Genomic DNA, 22,563 nt, shown 5'->3' with positions numbered 1-22,563 from the left:
CAGAAGCAACGTCAATATGTCATCGAAAAGACCCACCCACACCTCACGGCTCACATGTTCGCCATGTAATATCGTACAACCTTTATCATTTCCCCTCAGTTCTACAACAACTACGGTGACATCATCAAGGCCACTCTGGGCAAGGCGCGTGAGATCAACAAGGTGAACTGCGCGCGCACCATGGCGCTCTCGCTGCAGACGCTGTTCGAGTCTCTCACCAGCCACCCGCAGGCGCGCATCAACCGCGCAGGAGACGAGTTCATCTCGCTCAAGGTGTGTATATTGGGCGCGGGGGCGGGCCAGATAATATTGTGTTGAGATTTGTGAAGATGACACTCTTGTTGTGTTTCAGGCTCTTGTTTTTCATTAATTTGCTCGTATATTATCTTATGGTTGTAAGTTCGTAACATATTGTTGCCTCCTCACCACCCACCGCTTTCTCTTCCCTCCCTCAGGAGTTGGCCAAGCGGTTCGCACTATCATTCGGTCTGGACGCGCTCAAGAACCGCGAGGCCATCACGTCTCTGCACCGCGAGGGGATCCGTTTCGCCGTGGACCCCCTGGAGAACCCTGCCGACCCGACGGGGCCGCCGCCCAACATTGCCTTCCTGGAGGTCATGGTAGAGTTCACCAACAAGCTGCTCCGACAGGACAAACGCCTCGTGTGAGTAGCTGGGGGTGGGGTGGAGGATTGGATATAGATGGGAGGGTGAGAGTATGCAGGAATTGGGGATCTTTGGCCACCATCCGTCTGTCATCTAACTTGCGGTTGCGGTTCTAAAAACTTGGTGAGACTGTCCGTTTGTAATCTCGTCATCCATTCCACATCGGTGTCGTCATCCATCCATTGTGATCATTCGTCATCGACAGTGACATAGACTGGTAAGGTGTCACAGCCGTTTCAGTTTGACATGCCAACGTAACTACACTGATGCCCTCACAGGGCCGCTGTGGCTTTATCTGACTTAATCCACCACATCTCCACAGGCTCAACTACCTGGACCGTCGGATCGCGGCGGGTATGCCGTCGTCTCGTGGTGAGGACTGGCAACCCCTGCTCATGTACCGCAACTCACTACTGCAGGGCGAGACAGACCAGCCGATCGTCACCAGCAAGCGTGCCTACACCCGCCGCCGCCGCGACGGTGAGTGGTCGAGGAACGGGGTGGACCACTGGTGCTTTTATAGACTCCCAGCTGGGTAAGATGAAGTCCGAGTGATCTGTTATTGTACCTGTTGTGCGGCAGTGACCTCAGCAGTCAGGGTGCCCAAGCCCTAAAACCAACACAGCTGCTGCCACGAGTATGTGATTTTGTATTTTTTATGCACCTCTTTATTTGACTACTTTACCTTTACTTAGACTACCTTAGATTATCTACCTAATTCATCTTCTATCATTTCTTGGGGAAATTCTGCGGATAATTGTGCTTTCGAAGAAATTGTGCTTTCGTGTCGATTTCCGTCATAAAGGTGGTTTTATTTAGTTTAAAAGTATATTTGATAAGCTGTTTGAAATAAGTATGCACTGCGCATTGGTGACTTTGGATCACCAATTATGACAGCGAGCAGGCTAACGTAAAGCGCTAATGGATTTCGTCAGCAGCAACACATGCTGAATCGTGGTTGTCATTTAATCAACTCCGCAATAGTATTATGCAAACTGCAAAGACAATGCAACATTTGCATTGCATACAAACAATTTATACTTGAGTCGCCTGAAAACGTCCAGTTTTCTTTCGGAGTTGCTATAGTCGTCCGGCCCCTTTTCTGCAGATGGCTCGTTTTCGGTTCGATCAAGCGCGAGCCCGATGTTTTGGGACTCTGCAGGTAACCTGGGGTGTGCGCCTTCTGAGTTTCTGCCCTGGTGGAGTTTATGCGGTTTGTGTTGTGGGAGGTTTTATCTGGTGGTTCCGTAAGGTCTTGGCTGTTCGTGTTTTTTTTTTTTTTTTTAGCTGCGTAAGGATTGGTGATGGGGTTACTTTTGCAGCAGTTAAAGCAAACAACTGGTATGATATTATACAACGAAATGATGCAACTCTAGTGGTGATTTTTCCCCTGGCAGGGTGTGACTGTTCGCTTATTTTCTGCCTTCAATGTTTTCTCTGACGTGGTTTGAAGCAGATTGGTCAACGATTGTTTTTGTGGAAGATAGACGTGCAGTTTTTGATGTGCCTGTTGTGTTTGTCTGTGTGCCGTTTGTGTTCTGCGACGGTGCCAGCAGCCCCGTATCTACCGTATTTTAATCGACGATCAAGTTGAAACCTTACTTTTCACATTCCATTATTTCACCCTGTTGTTTGTCTGTTGGATTCAATTTATGTGATGTGGATCGACCTAGCTGATATTACTTCATGCCGGTGTCCATTGCCTTATGACAGCTGCCGTCGGCGTTATGTGTGTCTGTCTGCTCCGACTGTGTAATGTTGCGTGGCGGCGGTCCATTTCTGTGCCCGTTCGGTAGGAAGAGTGTCGGCGCCGTGCTGTGTGTGTTATGTGCGCCTACTGAGCCGGGCCCGGCCGCGCAGGGTCCGGCCCCGCCGCCGCCGACTCTGTGGGTCGGGTCACGTCGGGCCGACCGCGGTCGGTCGGTAGACTGCCGAGGTCGTTCGGTCGCCGCGCTGAGCTGTGTTGGTCGTGGGTTATGTGCACCTTATGTCAGTCCCAGCTGCGATGGTTCAGCGTGTGGTGCTGTGGCGCCGGTACGGTGGCCGGACTGGTGGTGGTGGGTTATGGTCGTCTAGTGTTTGCGTCACTGCTATGTGTTGCCACCGTCCGCCCTATGCAGAGCAATGAGTTATTTTACCCAACCAGACTCGGTGAATTGAAGTGATTTCAACGTCCGGGGTTTCCTAATTCATTTGATGTATTTTTTTTTTTTTTGGTCTGTCATTGAATCGTCCTTTCCATATTTGCGCCTTATATGTTTTCATTATCTATCGTGGTTTGGGCTATTTGTTATTCAAATGTTGACGGCTGACGCTTTGGGCTACGGTGACAGAGTAACTGGTTGATATCTGTGCATCGTTAGAACCTGTATGTGTGCAGTGCAAGCTTAGGGGTTGTGGTGGTGGAGCGTCCCTCTCCTGCTCACTGTCTGTCTTCTGTACATCGGGCCTGTGTCTGTGCGAGCTTTGGGATCGTGGTGGCGGAGCGTCCCCCCTCTGTTCGCTGTCTGTATCTGTGCGAGCTTTGGGATCGTGGTGACGGAGCGTCCCCCTCTGTTCGCTGTGTGTGCTCATATCGGGCTTTGGGATCGTGGTGACGGATTGTCCCTGTCTTCTGTACCTTGTTGCGCCGTTGTCTGTCTTGGCTTTGGGGCCGTGGTCCAGCACTCCCTCTCGTCGCGGTGTGCTGTACGGACGTACCCCGGCCGACAGACGAGCCGCTGCCGGCCGAACGGTCGCCGGTCCGACGCAGCGGCAGACTCAGGGCTGGCAGCCACTTCTTCGGTAAGCGCCGCGCCGCAGCCGCCGTCACAGGCTGGCCGGCTGTGTGTCTGAGCTCACTGCCGCGGGCAGAGGCAGAAGGAGACCGGTGCCGAGACAAAACCGGCTTATGTTTGCATGAAAACCGAATTGTGCCGGTGCGAAATATGTGCCTGTATTTGGTTACATTGGTTGGTGATTGTTTCAGTTCGTCTTGGTTCCGAATTTCCAGACCGGGCAGCTGGTTTTGTCAATGTGTGTCGGTCTCCATGTCTCTGGCGCGGTCATGTGTTGCCTGGTCACCCCTTCAGTGTGTCTGGCATGATTTTCAACCTGATTTTCACCTCTTTCTTTCTATCTGGTGTCATGTGCTGACTTCGCCGTGTCGTGGAACTGGTAGATGCTTAGATAGCATATTGCTCGCTACAGATCAATTGATGTTTGTGCGTGTTTGGGTGCCTGTGCGTCACCATGGTAGCTAGTTGGACCACTAAGCTCAGTCGTTGATGTTAGTAATAAGTCAGTTTTTGAGCGTCGTTTTGTGGTGGGTATCGTTTATTTGGTTTGGAAGCATGCTTGATGCTGCATTTACATTTTACGACGTTTGATGTCGGGACGTTTGATTTGATGTCGTTTGTGTAGTGTCTAGCTGTTCAATGGCTGCCTTGGTTTTGGTCTTCGTTATTATTTGACCACCCTTTTTGAAGTAGGTAGTGCATGTCGTTTTAGATGATTTAGTGTAGACGTTTCCAGATGCAATTGTTTTCCTCCCCTCCTGTCTGCTTTTTGTGTATTTATTGTATTTTATACCACTTGTATTATAAGACCACCACCAATGCACATCGCTCACCGTACAAATCTTACCCTTTCCTTTGTTGCCTGGAACACCTTTGTTTTGCTACCAACATCTGGTAAAATAGTGCCGAACAGCCTATAGAAATTGTCCTTTCCACCCCTTCACAAGTGTGCAGCCTACTAATGGTCTTGTGAGCTTGTTTGTATGACCTTGTTTGGGTTCAGTGTGTATTGCACTTTTGTTTGACGTTGGATGCATCGTTTCTTGACGTAGGGTGCGCTTTTACTTATTTTGATGTGGCTGGCTTATTGTATACCATGCGAACTGGTTGGTTTTTGACCGGCATACGGTTCATCGGTTGCTTTGTGTGAGCGCATTTGCGTCTGAGTGTCAGACATGATAGGTGCGCTATATATGTTGATCGTCCTCCGACGGCCTGGCACGGCCAACCGCTGCCCTTCCTAACCGCGGTTTTGGGATCCTGCCGGACTCCTCCGCGCCTGTTCGATCAGCCCGGCCACCTGGCCCTCCTAACACTGGATGGACCGCCATGGATGTTTCCGTACCCAAACCTGAAAGATCATAATGCATGTCTGGCTATCCTGCATTTTGCTTGGCCTTACCCTTGATCGTGCTTCCAGCTCTGCTAAGCCTGGGTACCGCTGTTTTCTGCCATGGACTCCTACCTTTGTGACTCCCTTTCTTCCTCTGACCTGAATATCGTCTAACATGACCTGCCTGGAAGTCTGACCTGATCTGGACTTGAACTGTTCTCCAATCGAGCCCTTTTCCTTTCGCCCGTGAGATTGCGTGATTTGACCCGGGTGTTTTCTGCTCCCCCAGCCGATCCCACGTCCTTCCGTATCTTGCCCTGGCCGCCCCTGACACGCCCTGCTTTGACCCGTGTATTTTCTGCTTCCCCAGCCAGGCCCTCGTCGTTCCTTACCCTCACTTGTCCTGCTTTGACCTGTGTGTTCTCTGCCTCCCCAGCCGAGTTGGATGACGAGGAGGAGGGAGGATCCGAGGCCGACTTCCAACAGTGAGTACGGCACGGCAGCTGCAGCTGCCCGCCCGCGTCTCTTGTAGAAGTGCCGCCTCACTGGCGTATCTTCGTTCTTCTGCTATCTCTTAAATCTGTCTCAAAACCTATTTTAGTTTAAACTCAAATGCTTATAATCTAAGTTATATCGCAGCTCATACTTATCAACGATTTCAAGAGCTGAACAGATGAATAATTTGACAGAATCTTTCTTCTAGAATCATGGGTGCATGCCTCAGTATGCTAGTTTTCAACAAGCCGCTTGCAGCTTTACTCGGTCTGCCATTGGCCAGTGCCCATTGGTCTTACGATGAGTACCTAAGGTTGGACAATCGCTCACACTGTGATTGGTTTACAGGTGAGGCTTCTCTCGGCCACAATCTGCTTCTGCTGTAGTGCTAGATGCTTTTCCGGCCCATGTGGTTCTGCGGTTGCTCGCTGAGGACATTTGGCGAGCCGTGTGTGTTAGTGGTCCTCAACCGTGTATATAGATCTCGCTGCGTTCAACATTATCTGTTGGGAAATTCGAGGACGTCTTGTGTGACGGACACGTTTTAAAACGACGCGACTATGTGAATCGTGGACGTGTTTTTGACAATTAAACGTGCGTTCGTGCGAAACTCCGATCATTTTCGAACATCTCACTTTTGCGAGTGTCTCACGATTTCACGAATCATGCGTAGGATGGCGTAGGTTATTACAGTAAGCTGCATGTTCAACTTTTTATCATTTGACGCGCTGATGGTGCGCAGGGTGGCCGTTTTCCACGCAGTGACTTAGGTGTACGGTGTCAGATACGGTCAATGTTTGACAATACATGTTCCACTGCTGTCTGACTGGCTTTGTACGCTAGAGCTACTCGCGAAAAAAAAAACTCGACCGGAAGGTGAGTGAAGCGTAGTGGCGCTAATCTGCTCTCCTTAGTTGTTGGCCTATTCTTTATTTCGGCTTGCTTTGTAGTCGCAGTTTATGCTGATCGAAATTGTCTTTGTTTTCATATGGGCAATTCAAAACGATTTGGATATTATGATGCTGTAAAATAATTCGTATGTGTCATGTACATTGTACACGTCTCATTTAGTCTTCGCTTTAATCTTTTTTTGTTACTTGTCTGTTATTTCACTTATCTGATACTCGGCGTCCGGCCGAAATGTATCGAGCACGCATTTTCCCACTAAAAGCGAGACGAAAATAGCAGTGGAAAAGACAGAGAACTGTAGGCTAAAACCAAGCCAGAGTTCGATGTTCCATGGTTGGGATAACGACGAGCGCATGCCCATGCCGTGGTTGTCTTGCCGTGCCTTCTGCCGTCGCTATCTGCACCCCAGCGAGTAATGATGTGACTCTCCGGTGTTCCGACCTCCCGATCCTGTCCTGACCTGTCCGTGTGTGCTCCCCTGCTACTATCCAGAGGTCGGCGACGGCGGCGCAGCACGTCGGCGGGTCGTAGGACGCCGTCCGCCGGCGGGCGTACTCCCAAACGACGGAAAGTCAGGTGAGGCTGAGAGCTGAGCTAAGTGATGAGAAGTCAATTGAGGGTCGAAAACATTGGGGCAGTTAGCGCGGCTCTATGTTTTGTATAATTGTACGAAGGGTGAGGATAACCACCATTCAGTGAGAAAATGGCACATTTTTTTCTAATTTTATTGTTGAAATGTACGAAAAGGTCACGAACGACGCTTTGTTTGATTTAATATTTTTGAATTTTACTATTTGTTCAATTGGCCACGCCGTACATCATCCATTTACGTGCAGTACCGGGCTCACTTCACCCCTCTCCCCGTTAGTCTGGACGTCCGTGTGACGCCTCAGCGTCGCGGCGCCGGCCGCCGCCGGTCGGCGGGCACCCCGGAGCTCTCGGCCCGACTGCGGGCCGTCGCCCTGCGCGGCTCGGCCAGTCCACGCAGCGTGGGCGCCAGTCCGGCCCGGTCCCTGACCGCCGCTCAGTCGCAGATCATTGAGATGTTCGAGTCGACTGAGGAGATGAGCACGCCACATCTGGCCGGGTGAGTTTCGCTGGGGTTCGCCGGGGAATGGCGATTGGTGGTTTGGGGAGTACCATTTGTGGTTGGTTAATTGTACCGGGCTTCTATAGGGGACGGTGATTATTAGCGCTGTGGTTGGTCGCTGGGGATTACGGCCATTGTCGTGCTGGCCCAGTGCAGTGGGTTGGTTAGATGACACGTATGTTTCTGAGTGTGAATGATATATTTGGGCATCATTCTCTTACGCATGAGAGGATTTGTGTCATTCCACTGTGTTTTTGCTATTGTTGAATGGATTGGAGGATAGCTGGACACAGGAACGTTTACAGTGTGTACAAAACGAACCTGAGCATTGCCCTACCGGTGTCTCATTCGCGCAGTGCGCTCAATATAACCTGTATGACCTAAGCGCTACCCTGACGTCGACCTGAACTGATTCTCCCCCTCTCCAGTCGGTACACCTCGACTCCTGCCGACGGCGGAACGTCGGGCTCGGCCCGCGAGCACCTGCGCCGCCCGTCCCGCCGGGTGGGTTCCTATCTGGAGACGTGGACCGAGGCTGACTGAGCTGGCCGACCGCGCTGCGGCGGAGGACAGACCAGAGAGGAGGTGGGAGAGAGAGTGGGAGAATGGAGCTGCAGGCGGGGGATATCACAGACTGGATAGGAGGGCGGCGTACAGATGGCGACTCTGATTACACCTTGCCATGACTGCACAAACAAACATTTCGAGAGGTGGATATTGTTTGCATATACCTATTGAGATCGTTTCTTGAAGGTAGCCGAGAATTGAAGTCGGACTTTATGTCACAGCAAAGGGCTGCGGTGTTTGCACTGTTGCTGGAGTTGCATTCTTGAGTTGTGCTGAAGGACCTGTATAGTGTAGACCTCATCTCAGGGACAGGACATCCACTGGAAACTCGGCTCAAGGCTGTCTAGGATAAGACCGTCAACTCGAAATAGCGGCCATTCCACAAATATCCTCGAAAGAAACCCGTGGCTGTGGTTGAAGTATCATTTTATACCACCGTTTCAATAAAGATTATTTGTTCGTTTTCAGTTCGTATATATTGATCATATCGCTGGTCAACTACATCGTTGAGTCGTGAGATTTGCATGACTAGGACACACTCAATGTGTTGAAACTACAAAACATCATCTTGTGCATAGGAACAGAGACAAAACGCAGACAATTTGTGAAGACATGGCAAGCCAGGATTCCAGATTAATTACCCGGTCCTTCGGGTCACTTAATCACTCTTCCTCCGACACAAAATCTGAGTATCAACCATTGGTTCTTCACATTGCCTGTCCTTCCTACAATAGGCGTAACTCCCAACCGTTGTAACCACTCCTAGATCACTGCGGGCACGGTTCTGTCGGAGCCGGTGGCGGCGGCCGGGAGCTGAGTGAACGTCCGTTTCACTGGGGGCACGGTTCGGTGGGCGCCGGCGGCGGCGGCTGAGCTGCGTCACACCACTGCATCGGTAGTGGATCAGGCGGTATGCGCTGGATCTGGTCCGGTGTGGGGTGGGCGGACAGATCCACAGGTGCGCCGGTTAGAGGCGCGCAGCTCACCTCCGGCATTCTGGGAGACGAAACAGGCGTCAGAGGTGATGGGAGCGGGGGATTTTGGTATTGGTGACTTTGAAGTCAGTGAGCTTGGTAGAAGCTATCAAAACTGTAGGGCACACCCACACAAGTAGTGGTAAAGATATGTAGTACAGTTATCTTGGTAAAGATATGGTCCTGCTGCCATGGACATTGGACAGTGCCACTCTCGAAAGATGTTCAGTGGATGGCTGTGGAGCTCAGTTCGGTCATGTTCTACCGTACACCGGTAGCTTCACTCGGATCAACTGACAGGCGCCAGGCTGAGGGGTTTGTTACTTACGGTCCGGAACGGGCCGAGTCGCGCGGAGCGAACTCGTTCAGAAGCGACGTGTAGTTGACGGTTTGCACCGGTTTGGGGAAGTCCCACTTCTCCCAGGGCTGGCGCAGCTGGGGGAGCAGATCAAACAGCAGTCAGCGGGCCCGTAACAATCAAATTATGAGGTGATCACAACAATTCGTGGTGGAGTGAAGATAAGGGGAAATGCGCAGCCGAGACCCAAATATGACTGCTGATTGATGTAAGCGACATCTGCCGATGCTGGCGCCGTCGGGTGGTGTTCAGTTGGAACTGAGCAAATTAATGGCAAAGAATATCCTGCTAGATATGACTGTCAGCCATTCATTCATGGATTTCAACTGCCTGCTAAAATCGCAGTAAGATTCCAGCTTCACTGTCGATTCAACTGTGAGTCACGCGAGTCGCAAGCTGTCTGGAAATGAACTAAGTTTTGTGTTTTGCTAAGGAGTTAGGTATAACATTGCGTCATACGACACAAGTCAGCCGTTGCTGCTGTCAGAATTTGTCTTCGAATCGAATCTAAACATGATTTTTACCGTAAGAAACTTGCGTGCCATCAATCGCCATCTACCCAACATGTGGGAAGCGTGTACGGCTTCAGCTTCATTATATAGCGCGATTACAGGGCCATTTCCCACTCCTCGATAGTATAGTGGTGAGTATCCCCGCCTGTCACGCGGGAGACCGGGGTTCGATTCCCCGTCGGGGAGATTTTTCGTATTCGACCACTGCTGCAAAAGCCACATGCAGATGTAATTCCGCAATCCTCCCATACGTATTTCAAAACTCACCCATTCGCAACCTTGCTCACACGCCTACACAATTATAAACACATGAGGGGAGAACCGACGCCACAACAAAGCAGACCAAATTCAGCAGCTGGTCAGTCATGCCATGTCATGACTTACCCTGGGTTTCTTTTCTGGCATGGGCACCGGGTTCTTCTCCCAGTCCAGCAGCTTCAGGAACTCGCAGTAGTTGACCGTGCCGGCCTGTGTCCGCGGCAAACTGAAACATCCAACCGACTAGTGTCATCCATACAAATACATTAAAAAGTTACCGCATTCCACAACCTCGCTCACCGACCATCATGCAACTGTCGTCATCCTGCAACAGCTGACCATCCTGCAACTTTTGCATCCTGCAACGTCTCCGTTCACACCTACACAGTGCACCCCACATCACCTCACCATCCTACTCACCACTGTATGATCTCGTGTACTACGTCCGACGGCAGCGGCACCTGCTCCTGGCGTAGCACGTTAGTGATCTGATAACCGGGTACGTCGCCGGTGCGGTACGGGTCGTGGTGCATCAGGCCGTCCTCGATGCGGGAGATACATTCCGCTGTGGGTGTAGGAGAGGTGGATGGGTGTGAAGCGGGGAAACATTAGAAATCGAGATGGGATTTGTGGCGATAACTACCATTCACACGCCAGTTTATATTTTATGCAGTTGGTACAGCCCACCGCTGAAGTAATATAGGGTTTTACCAATCTCAACAGTCAACGGCTGGCTTTGACTGGCGATGTTTAATGCGGAGTGATCGAAAAGAAGATGTCAATAGCTAAAGTTGCAGCTGCAAAGGTGACGATATATATAAGCTACATTCAAAGTTTCATTGTAGTCTGGCTAATCGTTCCTAAGCTTCAGAAGCAGAACATACCCATGACTGAAGCCGCACATTACTTCTGCTGTGGACTGTACAAACTACAAAGTGGCTTTGTACGGCGTACGCATTTCCGTAACATGACGATCATTTTGGCAAAATTAAAAAAAAAACATGTTAAGTTGATCAGTGTGGAACCCAAGAGCGCAACATACATACAGTGCGATTGATACACTTTAAACCCGCGCCCCGTTGGGGTCTGCCGAGCAACGTGCACTGCTGGGGGGGGGGGCAATTTGCCCCCACCCCTAAAATCTCGAGAACCACGCAACATAGTGACAAGCAGCAAACGGCGTTGGATAGCCCCAACAGAGAACTACCTTGTGACCAAATTTCATAGTAGGTCAAACCGATGACGTCACAGGTCAGGTCAATTGTCGAATTTTCACCGTTTACAGGCATTTCAAGAAATGCGTTGTAAAATCGAGTTAAGTGCATTTCATTGAAAATCATCGATGGGGTATTGTTCGTCAAACACATATTTTGCTATTTGAGGTCACTGATACCAGGTCAGGTCACTGAGGGTCACAATATGAAAATATCATGTGATGCATGTTTTTGGTCCATTTTATATGCCAAATGCGATTATGTGGGTCAGGTAGCCTTTGGGGTCAGTTTAGGTTATGTTCAGGTCAAGGTCAGGTCAAATTAGGTCAAATTTCAAAGTTGATAGTTTTGCATTTAAAATGGGTATCTATTCGATGCAGCTCGTCACGGGGAGTTCAATGGTGATCTTTGTTTTGCGCTACGTGCTCTCGAATTGCCAAAAATTGAGTTAAAAAATTTCACGTCATCAATTTGAACAGTTTTTTTCGCTATAACTTGGCCAAAAAAGAGGTATCGATCTAAAAATTGGTATGTAGATAGAAGAGCGCAGGGACTATCACATATATTCCGTTTTTTTTTTTAAATTAAAGAAAATGTTTGGGATTTTTTTGCGTTTTCTAAAAAATAATAACCTTTTAAATTTTTGGGGTCAAAATCCCAAAATTTTGAAAATCCGAGATAGCAGTTTTGTAGCGCCGTCTTTAACCCGCGACCTGGTGGGGGTGGGGGCTATTTTTTGCCCCCCCTCCAGACTTTTCGATATATCTCCAGAACCGCTACGCTGATCGTCACCAAACTTTCAGTACCCTCCCGGACATCAATTTTACACATTGTGACCAAAAATTTTTCCAAAGGCTATGATAGGTTGGCCGGAAATGACGTCAGAGTGACGTCATGTTCTGCCGTTTTCGACCTAAAAAAGGGTTTCGCGGGAAGAGCTGTCAGGCCTATAGCTTTGCAAATACAGAAAAATGATAGACATAAAAGCTGTAGAATCAACAGGGCTACAAAACTGCTATCTCGGATTTTTGAAATTTTTGGATTTTGACCCCTAAAAATCAAAAAATATTTTTTTTTGGATTTAATTATCGAAAAATCCAAAAAGTTTTTTGAATTTCGCAAAAAACCGGAATATATGTGATAGTCCTTACCGCCTTCCATCCACATACCAAATTTGAGATTGATACCTCTTTTTTGGGCGAAGTTATAGCGAAAAAACTGTTCAAAATTGATGACGTCAAATTTTCAAACTCAATTTCTAGCAATTCTAGACCCCGTAGCGCAAAAAAAAGACCACCATTAGACTCCCCGTGACGAGCTGCATCGAATCAATACCCATTTTATGCAAAACTATCAACTTTAAGATTTGACCTTTTTTGGCCTGACCTTGACCTGACCTTGACCTGAACTTCACCAGAAAGTAACCTAAGCCGTACCTGATAGTCTTATAACCAACACCATTGAGTTGGAAATGAAAAATTGGCCATAAAACATGCATCACACAACCCTAGTAAAGTTGGGCTCATGTGACCTGACCTGTGACCCTTGGTGACCTGACCTGTGACCTGACCTGGTATTGTCAGTGACCTCTAATAGCAACATATCTACTAGGCAACTGACGCCCTATCGCTGATTCTCGACAAAATGCGTTTTCCTCGGTGTTATAGCGCATTCCCTAGAAGACCCGTGAACGGTGAAACATTTCATCTTTGACCTGACCTGTGACGTCATCGGTGACCCTGAGGTCAATGAAATTTGGTTTCCCTCCACAAATTTGACAGGCCTTTCGAACGCCGTTTGAATTTTGTGGATCCGTCTAGTAGTTTCGGAGATATGAGGGGGGGGGCAAAAAATAGCCCCCCCCCACCAGGTCGCGTTATAAACAGACCCCACCAGGGCGCGGGTTAATTTCTCTACATGACCATATAATAAAGAACTTTGAAATTGCTTAGTAACTGTAGCTTCTGTGAGCGTTTCAATATTTCATGTTTTTTGCTCATTTTTGCTCGAACATGACCTCAGTTTGACCTCAATAACTCCTGGCCTAAGGTGACCTAAGACTTGAAATTTTGTGTGAAGGTGTCAAATTGATGCCCGATAAGGTACTGAAAATTTGGCGGCGCCTTGTTCTTCAGGAAAACCCACGAGGGTTAAGGACGATCCCATGCTTTTAACATTATTTATCTCCCAAAGACCATCTCTGCGACCTTTGCAGCATGATGCAACAGGATGATGCAGTCCTCCATCAGCTATCATCGATCCTACCACGTCTCCCCTTCAGTCTGACTCACCTCCCAGTTTGTGTTCCTTCATCACCCGCTGCAGGTAGCCGACCAGCTCCTCCTGAGACGCGTACTCGGTCGTGTTATGATCAGCGCAGAAATGACGTCCCAAGGTGATGAGTTCGTGTTCACTCAGCACCGCACCTGGTGAGGTAGGTCAGGGGTTAGGAGGTCAATCAGTGGGGGTCAGAGGGGGAGGTCAGAGGTCAGTGACACTGAGGTCAATGTGGTAAGTCCGAGGTCGTTCGGGGGATGATGGGGTTCAGCATGGCTAAAGCAAGTCGCCGGGTTATTGGATGACACGACTGGCCTGACAGTACAGGTCAAATGATCGCCTGGATACGTTAAATGGATCGCGAGAAACGACGGATACTAAATGACGGGTCATTGTTGTCTGTTAGTGTTGACTATCTTTTACTCGCCCCTTCCTCATTTGTTTTCATAAAAACGCTGGTTCTCCGTTCGTATGCGATAATTTGTACAAGCTAAAACCGAATACCAATGCTGTTTCCATTCCATCCAGCACCGCGTCACTCTCCTCCGGCCGGCCCTGATCCTCACCGGCGTATTTGCGCAGGATGTTGACCATCTCGGAGTAGCTGCACACGTGCTCCCGCACCCGGTAGCCCTCGTTGAAGTCCTTGTGCATCTGGCGCTGGCCGTCCCGCGAAATGTGCTGACGCAGCTTCTGAATGATCTGAGCCGGGTTCGCCTTCTCGTACTGGAAACGAGCACGCTGCTGGTTAGAAGTGATGGTGGAAGTTGAAGAAACGTGTAAATTATCAGATACATCTAACCTTGCTGACCAGCATGTACGACGTGTACGGGCTTTCGGCAACCATCCGTTCCAGGCGTTCGTTTTCCATGCACCGTTATTACGTACCCCCACAGTGTATATAAATACCCCTGCCAGGCTGCCAGCCGTTTGTCTTGTGCCGCCGTACCACTACGCTGTGTAGTGTGTACCGGTACCTACCCGTCCTGGCCGTTTATCCGTGTAGCGCAGCGTATACTCGTCTGCAGCCACCAGCCGGAACCTGTGCTTGTTGATGACGAGCTCAGCTCCCACGTACAGATCCTCGGAGACGTAGCAGTCGGGCAGGATAGCGCAGTCGTTGTAACTCTGAGGGTCGCGCTTCACGGGGCCTCGCTCCAGGAACCGCCCGCCAGCGATACCTGCCCAGTGGGGGGGGGGGGAAGGAGGGGGCGTCATATGAAAGTCTTAGCGTGCATCGCATGTCGAACGGAACGGAGGTAAAATTATGTGGCCAAAATGGATTTATGCCATGATGCGAGAACGGTTGTATGAACCGATTCAATTTATGTTACGTATGCCACGTCCCGTACTAACATAGCAATAGTATTTATAACACATTTGTATGACACAGTGATAGCATGCACTGCAAAAATCCCCAGTCCAACCCTGTCCTCTGATTAATTGCACCGCTGCAGACTGCCACTGGTGGCCCCAGACCCCGCAGGCCGAAGTGCTCTACCCGCCTCACTGACCGCTGTTAGGAATTGCCACCTCGTAGATGGACAGCGTGTCGTCACTGAGGAAGAACGACAGGATGAACTGGCGACTGGCGTCGATCCGGCTGTCCGTTACCATACGCGCAGAGAAGCGTAGCACGTTTCCGTCCAGACCGTTCCTGATGATCAGAGAGACGGGGTGACTGGTGAGTCGCTGGAGATGGCCGTAATGGAATCAGTGAAAACTCGGCCTATTTATGAGTGTGACTAGTGGAGAGGTAGTTTGATCATCCGGATAGATTATTAGTAGGGTGCGGGAGCTGGGAGGCGGGATGGTAATAGCCATGGTACCTGAGCGGTGGGTGTCAATTTTAATGCTGTATTATGTTCCATTGACTGGACACATAATAACCACATCGTGGACGTGTCTCTAATAAATGACTTTGACTTTGACTTTGACCATCGCAGCCTTATACTACGTAACTAAGTAGTATAACGATGCATGACGAGGTCGTATCACGGGTACAACAGCCTGTCAACCATTTGGAATTCGTCGGTCCGATCACGAGGCAAAAGTATAAAGGCGTTCCATTCCCAATATCCGTAGAAATGAAATCAAACCCCCTAAAAGGAGCAATAGAGTCGTGTTTCCCGATAACACATGCACCATGCCCGGACGAGCCCCGTATAACCTCTCACCGGTCGTTCTCCATGAACTTATTGAAGTCCTTTTTGGGCGCCTGCGGTATGAGGTTGAAGACGGATGTGAGCGTGTCCTCCTCACTGCCGAAGCCCAGGTAGGGCGGTACCTGACGCGGCGGGTCCGGCTTCTTCGGTGGCCGGTACGGACGGCCCTCGTCCAAATCTGAGCGCGGGGACACGCAGTCGTAGTTACCGCATAGGAAGACAGCTTGGGCGTGCGTGTCTCAATGAGGAGTGAAATCAAACCAGGCGTTTCCACATTTCAGCTGTGTTCTACGGGGTACTGGCGTTGGAGTGTGGTTCGGTTACTCACCTTTGTTGTATTTGAGTTTGTAGTACTCCCTGGTGAAGGGGTCGCAGTCCGTCAGCACCACTTCCCTGCCCCAGACGTTCACGTGCGCTCCGATGCACAGATCCGAGTCGCTGGAAACGTGACAGGAGCTAGGGTTAGAGCTTGTTTGGTAGCTTCAGCAACTGTCTTATATAATTCCTTCGAGTGGAACGTTACCATCGCAATGAGAACCTAGGGCAAATAATGGGGTCGCAGCGCAGTCATGATTCACAGACTCTAAATTTTCATTTAAAAGGTACAACACTTGCGTCTTTTTTGCGTGTATCAGTTAGCAGTGAGAAAATTGGCATCTTCTTGACAGCCCTCTTCAGGGCTGCGGAGTCGGAGTCGGAGTCGGAGTCGGTCGGAGTCGACAGTTGTGACCGGAGTCGGAGTCGGAGTCGATTTTAGAAACCCGAGCCGGAGTCGGAGTCGGAGTCACCGAAAATCTGTCGACTCCGCAGCCCTGCTAGGTCTGCGGAGTCGGAGTCGGGAGTTGGAGTCGGTCGGAGTCGACAATTCTGCCCGGAGTCGTAGTCGGAGTCGGAGCTGGTTTTTTAAAGCCGGAGTCGGAGTCGGAGTCGGAGTCGCCGAAAATCCATCGACTCCGCAGCCCTGCCTCTATTAAACAAATATGCCTATTTTCCGCATTGCATCATTCCCCCACATAATTTTCAAGCCTGGGGACTGTCCAGCGAACATACAACAATCCGACGAGTTATATAGCCTTGAATCCGACCGTTTCCAGTTCTACGACTAGGGCTTCAAAAGTCAGGCTATTTCGCGAGCGTTTCGCGACTCAAAACATGCAGGACCTGGACAATAAGTTGGAGTCAAAATGATTAAGGTTGGGTTTAGGAAGATTAGGTTTGTTTGGGTTATGTTGTCAGGAGCACACTCTTTTCACTTTTACACAGGCCTTCCTGGAAAATGTTTCTACAGGTCGCTCATTTTGTTGCAAAGGTCAACGGATATTTTCTGTTGAGCTTGAATGCGCCGCAAGTGCACCACACAGTACGCGGCGTGGCATAGTCTTCATGATGGTCAAAGGATGAGCAGTGAAAGCCTGTTAGTGGTGCCGCATCGACCCACTCGGCAGGATACACCCAATGTTTCAGTCGATGTTCCAACTGCGCTGCAGCTGTCGGCGAGTCTTCGAGTGCAGCATCGATGGAGGAGCGTCGCGGAGGTCTGGCTCTGCTGGGACCGGGCTGGTCCACCGGACCGGGACCGGAATGGCCTCCCTGGTCTCCGGACCGGCCTCTGCGGGTCGTCGCCATCAACAGCTCGTCCTACATCTCGGTGGAGCAGCGGCCGGACGGCTCGTTGGCCTATGGCGGCTCCCTGTTCCAGCTATGGCAGGTGGTGGCCGAAGAGCTGGGCCTCAGCTATGAGATGGTGGCACCACTCACGGACGGCTTCGGCAGTCAGGACGGCAACGGCACCTGGACAGGGGTGATTGGAGACCTGGTCCGCGGACACGCCGACTTGGCGCTGCAGCGACTGACCGCCACCCCTCAAAGGGCCGCCGTGGTTGATTTCCTGGATGATGTACCTATTGATTTCTGGAGCCCCAAATATTTTGTTCGGCGCGACACGGCGGTGCCGCCGCCTCTGTCCTCAATGATGTTCGCTAGCCTGTTGCGGCCGCTAGGCGCCGACGTCTGGTGGACGCTGGCCGCCGCGCTACTGGCGCTCTCGCTGGTGCTGCGCCTCTCGCTGCGGTTCAACAGCGCCAGAGCCGAGGACGGCCGGCTGGTGCGCGACATGGGCTGGGGCTCGTGTCTCTTCGCCATGGCCATGACCATCGTGGGCCAGGGCTGGAACAGGACACCGCAGTCGCTGGCCGGCCGCACAGTGACCATCTTCGGCTGGTTTCTGGGCATCCTGATCTGTAACAACTACACTGCCAACTTGATGTCGTTTCTGGCGGTGCCAAGAGTCAGCCGACCCATCAGCAGTATTCGCGAGTTCGTCGAGCAGCCCGACTGGACTCTGGCGATGCACAAAGGCGCGCAAAAGCTGAATGACTTTAGATCCAGCACTGATCCCGACGAGCGAGAGATGTATCGACGATCAATTACCGGCGACAGATTCGTAGCGTTAGATAGTATGGCTAAAGGCGAGCTGCAAACATTCCAACCAAAACTGATGGTGTTCACCGATTTTGAAACACTTCATCAGTTCCTTGGCGATGAGGCATGCAACTATGTCCCGCTGTACACCACACCGATCAAGCCCATCCCACTCCACATGGCAAATCCAAAAGGAAGAAGCGACCTCAAGAGAGTCATCACCAAGATGCTGCTGAAGTTGCACCAAACAGGCTCAGTGTCGCGATTCATACACTCTGTTTGGAAGCCTGATCAAAGCATGTGTGGTCCACCTAAAGGATTTACAGAGTTGTCTTTTCACAACCTAATGCCCGTTTTCTGTCTGATGCTTCTGGGGATAGTTGCCAGTCCGGCCATACTGGCACTGGAGCTGTTCTTGCGCAAGGTGTCACCGACGAGGCGTCACCAGAAATGAAGAACATCAAGCGAGGTAGCGTCTGGTGGCCAACAGACCTGGTAACGTCTGCCAGTGATGTTGCACGACCTACAGGGCGGTGAGGAGCGATAAACCGGACATGACGGACCAGCCGCAACACGGTCAGACTGGCGGAGTGCGGACACGGCATCACACGACGCTTGCCACAAGACCGTCCAGGAGTCTGTGCTGAACAGTATGATCCGAGAATGTTGTTCCAGATACTGTTCTAGTATTCTCCGACTTGACCTTATCGGACCCCCATTCCCCCCCCCCCCGTCATCCTCATGAAATGCTTGTGTTCTTAGTGCTTGGGGCAGTTTCGATGACTTGAAGGGGCCTGACTAGTGTGACGTCTTGTGAATTACATGATCTTTCGGGAGTGCCGGTTCTGCCTCTCTCTGAACTCTTTTATGCACATTGAAACTCTCTGTGCCTACCTAATACCTTTGGTGTTCAGACATAGTGTTGAACATAGAATAATACCTCTTGTGGAGATGCATTAGTATGGATAAGCAGCCAGCCATAAATCTAGACAAGGGCTGACTTTGGCTGACCTACCAAGTATTCGCGCAGTCAGTTCGCACTCTGTCATTGTTTTATCGCCATAGCCTAAATCAGCGTAGGTACTGGAGCTTAGCCGGCAACGTTACACATCAAATCCATAACAGCAAGACAAATGTGAGATTGTACGATGAAGCAAACAAACTCCGAACGACCGTACTTACTGGTAGAAGTCGGACGGATGGTAGTTGTTGTTAAGGTTGTCGAAGATGAAGTGGCGGCCCATGCCCTTGCCGTAGATATCTCCGAACGTATTGAGTACTGTACGGGGACACTCGACTCCGGGACGCGGCTGGGCCTTCAGTTGCTGCGGAACGGCAGTGAACGGGTCTGGTCAGGCAGACCGGGTTTATATCTTCAGACAATAAGAGACGTGCGACTACCAGTGTGTCGTCTTTTCCGAAAGAGACTTTTACGCATATTCCACAAGAGAACTAACTAATAAAGCACTCCCTCTCATCTCCCGCTCTCCTCCTCCCTCCCCCACCCTCACCTTGGGTAGTTTGCCGCGTCGCACCAGGCTGGGCGCCTTGTATCGCCCGGCGTTATGTCCGACGATCTCCTTTAATTCCACCGTGTCATCGGCCAGATAGTAGAGCAGCACCAGGTCTCTAAGCTCGCCGTGCGGCACCGGACGGTCGTCCCAGTAGCCCCAGAAACGCAGCACCTTACCGTCGTAGTGCAGAAACTGGCCCAAAGTGTCCACCTTCTTGTAAGGCTTCAGCGGACGCATAGAGCGCTCGTGCTGTAAGATGATAGGCAGAAGTGTAATATATTTGTTGGCACGGTAGGTGGTGAGTGCAAAGTGTAGCTTGTCGCAGTGGCTGGATATGCACTGTTTGTGCGGCGCACTGAAGGCATGGCCTACCATTTGACCGAAATCACTAAAACTTCCATTCGATAGCCAGCAATAACCGGAGGGCTGCCAAGTGCCAACCGCGTTATCCCAATTACAATCCGAAAGGTCTTTATGGATATGAAAACGAGCTGGCAGCCTCAACCACTATTCACATGACATGAAACTGGTTCACTATCCTCATGCCAGATTTTATCACTATTCTCCACTCATGTCAACAAGACGCATCCCAATCGTCTCAGTAACGTGACGTCACACTCACGTCGTTTCTCTGCTCCATGTACGGGTCGCTGGGGATGCAAGAGTCGGGGTTGACGCGCACGCCCAGCTTGGACAGGAAGTTGCGTGTGAACGTGTCGCACGAGGTGATGTGGTAAATGGTGCCGTAGAGCGGCAGGTCGCGGCTCACGTTCAGGTGCTCGATGGTGTAGAACTCACAATCGTCCGGCTCCGGTAGGGGCACTCGGTGACGGTGCAGCAGCGTGCCTGGGAAGTTGGAAACCACAGGATGGAGGGGTGGTATGATGGAAGTGACCACTAAATGCTTACAATACGAGATGGGTTACTCTGCAGACTAGGACATCAGAAATAAATATAGGTACCTACATGCGTGAAGTGAATTACGACTCCCGTGCGCATCAACTGCATAGTCATTTACGAAGAAATATTAAATTAGTGAATCACAAAATGTAGGAAACGGGTAAGCATAAGATATGTCATCAACGAACCTGACTGCACAACAAACGGTATGTTTGTCCACTTTCGTCTCACGAGTCACGGCCGATCACTGCCAAAGCGGCGTTCCTCACCCTGGGGCAGCTGGCTGTTTTTCCACTTGGATTCGATCACCTCTATGGTGTCGTCCTCCAGGTAGAAGTGGATCTTGACGGCACGGATCCGACCCCGTTCCAGCTGGGAGTTCTCCACCCTGTCCGTGTAGTAGCCGCGAAAGCGCAGGACCTGACGTTGGCAGCGATTGGCAAGGTATGCGTCAGTCTGGTGGTTCAGTCGCACCGGGCTCAGTATACAGTATTTACTACAGTATACACTAAACATGTGATGTGCCGTCAATGGCAATTCGGAAACAGCCATATGAGCTATTTCAAGTTCAACTTAGACGGTGCAAATGTTTTAATGTTATCGCATTCCGATTATAAGGATACAGTGCAACGACTATTGATTAAGATAAGACTTAGTGAAGCAGCAAATTTGGATAAATTTAGTCGAATGATCGATGCGAATTCGGAAAGGTAAGCTCTATTCTAAACACTATGAGTAGGTACCAGAGAGATGTCAGACGGTCACCTGTTTATCGAATGCAACCCAGGCGGGCAGACCGGGCCCGGCTGTCCGAGGGTAGAAACTGTGACGCGGGATCCGCTTGGTCCAGCCGGGTCGGGGCAGGTCACGGCTGCCGATCTCCTGTGGGATTCAACAAGGAAAAGGTCACTAGGACACCGTAGGGACACACGTCAATTGAGACATGTGTTTACTGCACTGCAGCGTAAAGCGCGTAAGCAGAGGTCGTAATGAGAATACATTTAATTATTGACGGCCTAAGTTGATTATTATTCCTGCATATATGTTAGTTTTACATAGTGATTTATCACTCTCATTAGCTGTCGAGTGTCGAGCGTCGATCATAAGATGGATTGTTTTTCTGAATGAGGGTTTTGAGTGTAAAGAAGGCATGCTGGAGTAAGACTATTTAGTCGACTGATCGGCCGAACTTTGGTGTTTTTATAACTGACCGTCTTACCTGGTCGATATAGAATCGTTGGTCTTCCTTGAAGTCAAATCGATGAGGGAGATGGTATCCCGGCTTCAGGGAATGCATCCTCTATAAAAGCAAAAGCGCGAAAGAACGGCATCAGTACATTCGTAAGTTGGATGGCATGAGTTAGACGGTCTGCAGGACAAGGTGAGACCGGCAAACCAGTCGATCGAAACGGTTCCAATGATGCCTGTCAACCAAATAGCCAAATTTTATATCACATTCGCTATGTGAGCAGGCATGTCAAGGGCCTTTCGCCCACGTACGCTTCTCTCATTTCTATTAAGCACTATCGAATTAGGAAGCGTTCCACCTACCTTTCCAATTTCTGAATATCCTGGCAGAAATGGTAGAGACATCTTGCCCTGCGAGTAGATAAATAGCAAACTGGTTAGTGTCGCACGCACATGTAACGAATAAAACGGCAGCTTCGTTCTCTGAGAGAATCTTACTCTGAAACCAGTCCCTTGTAATTCGCACCGTTAAGCATTGTGTGCTTGATGGGCATAGCGTTCACAGAATTGTCCTTTTGTGAAGCAGTACGCGTTTGATGTGTCACAAATGAGGAGTAGGTATGCTAGCTTGTTTCACTGGCAGTCAGAAGCAAAACAGAACATACGACTCAGGCATCACGGCCTTTCTGTAGTTGATGACATACCTCCTTACTTGCCGACAACGGGGTGATCAGCAACAATCCACTCACAAGAGGCAAAGGCTACATATGTAGTGCACAAAATTTGGCATTAACAACACGCAAAATATAATGTGACCGATTTCGACAACTTTCCTTTGCTCTGCAAAGTGATTCTACAATTTCTCAAAGCGAATATCGAATGAAGACGATTGTCTCGTTCCATGCCTCGTCGGTTGCTAAGTGTCATCGGTTGCTATGGCAACGCA

The 22,563-nt window shown here is 50.1% G+C and overlaps 2 protein-coding genes and 1 non-coding gene across 17 annotated transcripts in view; 2 read left to right on the top strand and 1 right to left on the bottom strand.

Annotated features, from left to right (window-relative positions):
* Positions 1-8,299, top strand: part of LOC122384268 (cohesin subunit SA-2-like) — a 26,094-nt gene extending 17,795 nt beyond the window's left edge. For 4 of the 15 annotated variants that reach the window (XM_043371469.1, XM_043371468.1, XM_043371467.1 and 1 more), the window contains exons 21-28: positions 100-273; positions 456-664; positions 988-1,145; positions 3,378-3,449; positions 5,212-5,260; positions 6,672-6,755; positions 7,048-7,266; positions 7,698-8,299. In XM_043371469.1, coding sequence (XP_043227404.1) covers positions 100-273; positions 456-664; positions 988-1,145; positions 3,378-3,449; positions 5,212-5,260; positions 6,672-6,755; positions 7,048-7,266; positions 7,698-7,812 — 1,080 coding nt within the window. In that variant the 3' untranslated portion in view covers positions 7,813-8,299. Of the gene's footprint in view, positions 1-99; positions 274-455; positions 665-987; positions 1,146-1,773; positions 1,932-3,377; positions 3,450-5,211; positions 5,261-5,618; positions 6,094-6,671; positions 6,756-7,047; positions 7,267-7,697 lie in introns of those variants that run through there. The other 11 variants (XM_043371474.1, XM_043371471.1, XM_043371473.1 and 8 more) reach the window with 4 other exon arrangements.
* LOC122384269 (EF-hand domain-containing family member C2-like) lies at positions 8,287-22,563 on the bottom strand. The gene is made up of 18 exons (XM_043371485.1): positions 22,322-22,563; positions 21,981-22,028; positions 21,649-21,729; positions 21,195-21,311; positions 20,699-20,849; positions 20,152-20,375; positions 19,527-19,778; positions 19,198-19,340; positions 15,923-16,032; positions 15,607-15,772; positions 14,944-15,086; positions 14,411-14,610; positions 13,996-14,155; positions 13,444-13,578; positions 10,359-10,503; positions 10,065-10,164; positions 9,139-9,245; positions 8,287-8,832 (listed from the first exon to the last, which is right to left on the bottom strand). The coding sequence occupies exons 2-18, from the start codon at positions 22,020-22,022 to the stop codon at positions 8,667-8,669; spliced, it is 2,442 nt and encodes an 813-aa protein (XP_043227420.1). The 5' UTR covers positions 22,023-22,028; positions 22,322-22,563; the 3' UTR covers positions 8,287-8,666.
* Positions 9,795-9,866, top strand: Trnad-guc. The gene has a single exon. It is a non-coding gene; the product is annotated as a tRNA-Asp (tRNA).

Source organism: Amphibalanus amphitrite, unplaced genomic scaffold (assembly GCF_019059575.1).
Source record: "Amphibalanus amphitrite isolate SeventyFive unplaced genomic scaffold, NRLGWU_Aamphi_draft 000185F_arrow, whole genome shotgun sequence".
Classification (NCBI taxonomy): domain Eukaryota; kingdom Metazoa; phylum Arthropoda; class Thecostraca; order Balanomorpha; family Balanidae; genus Amphibalanus; species Amphibalanus amphitrite.
The sequence above is the reverse complement of the archived record's forward strand: the minus strand, read 5'-3'. Positions and strand labels throughout refer to the sequence as shown.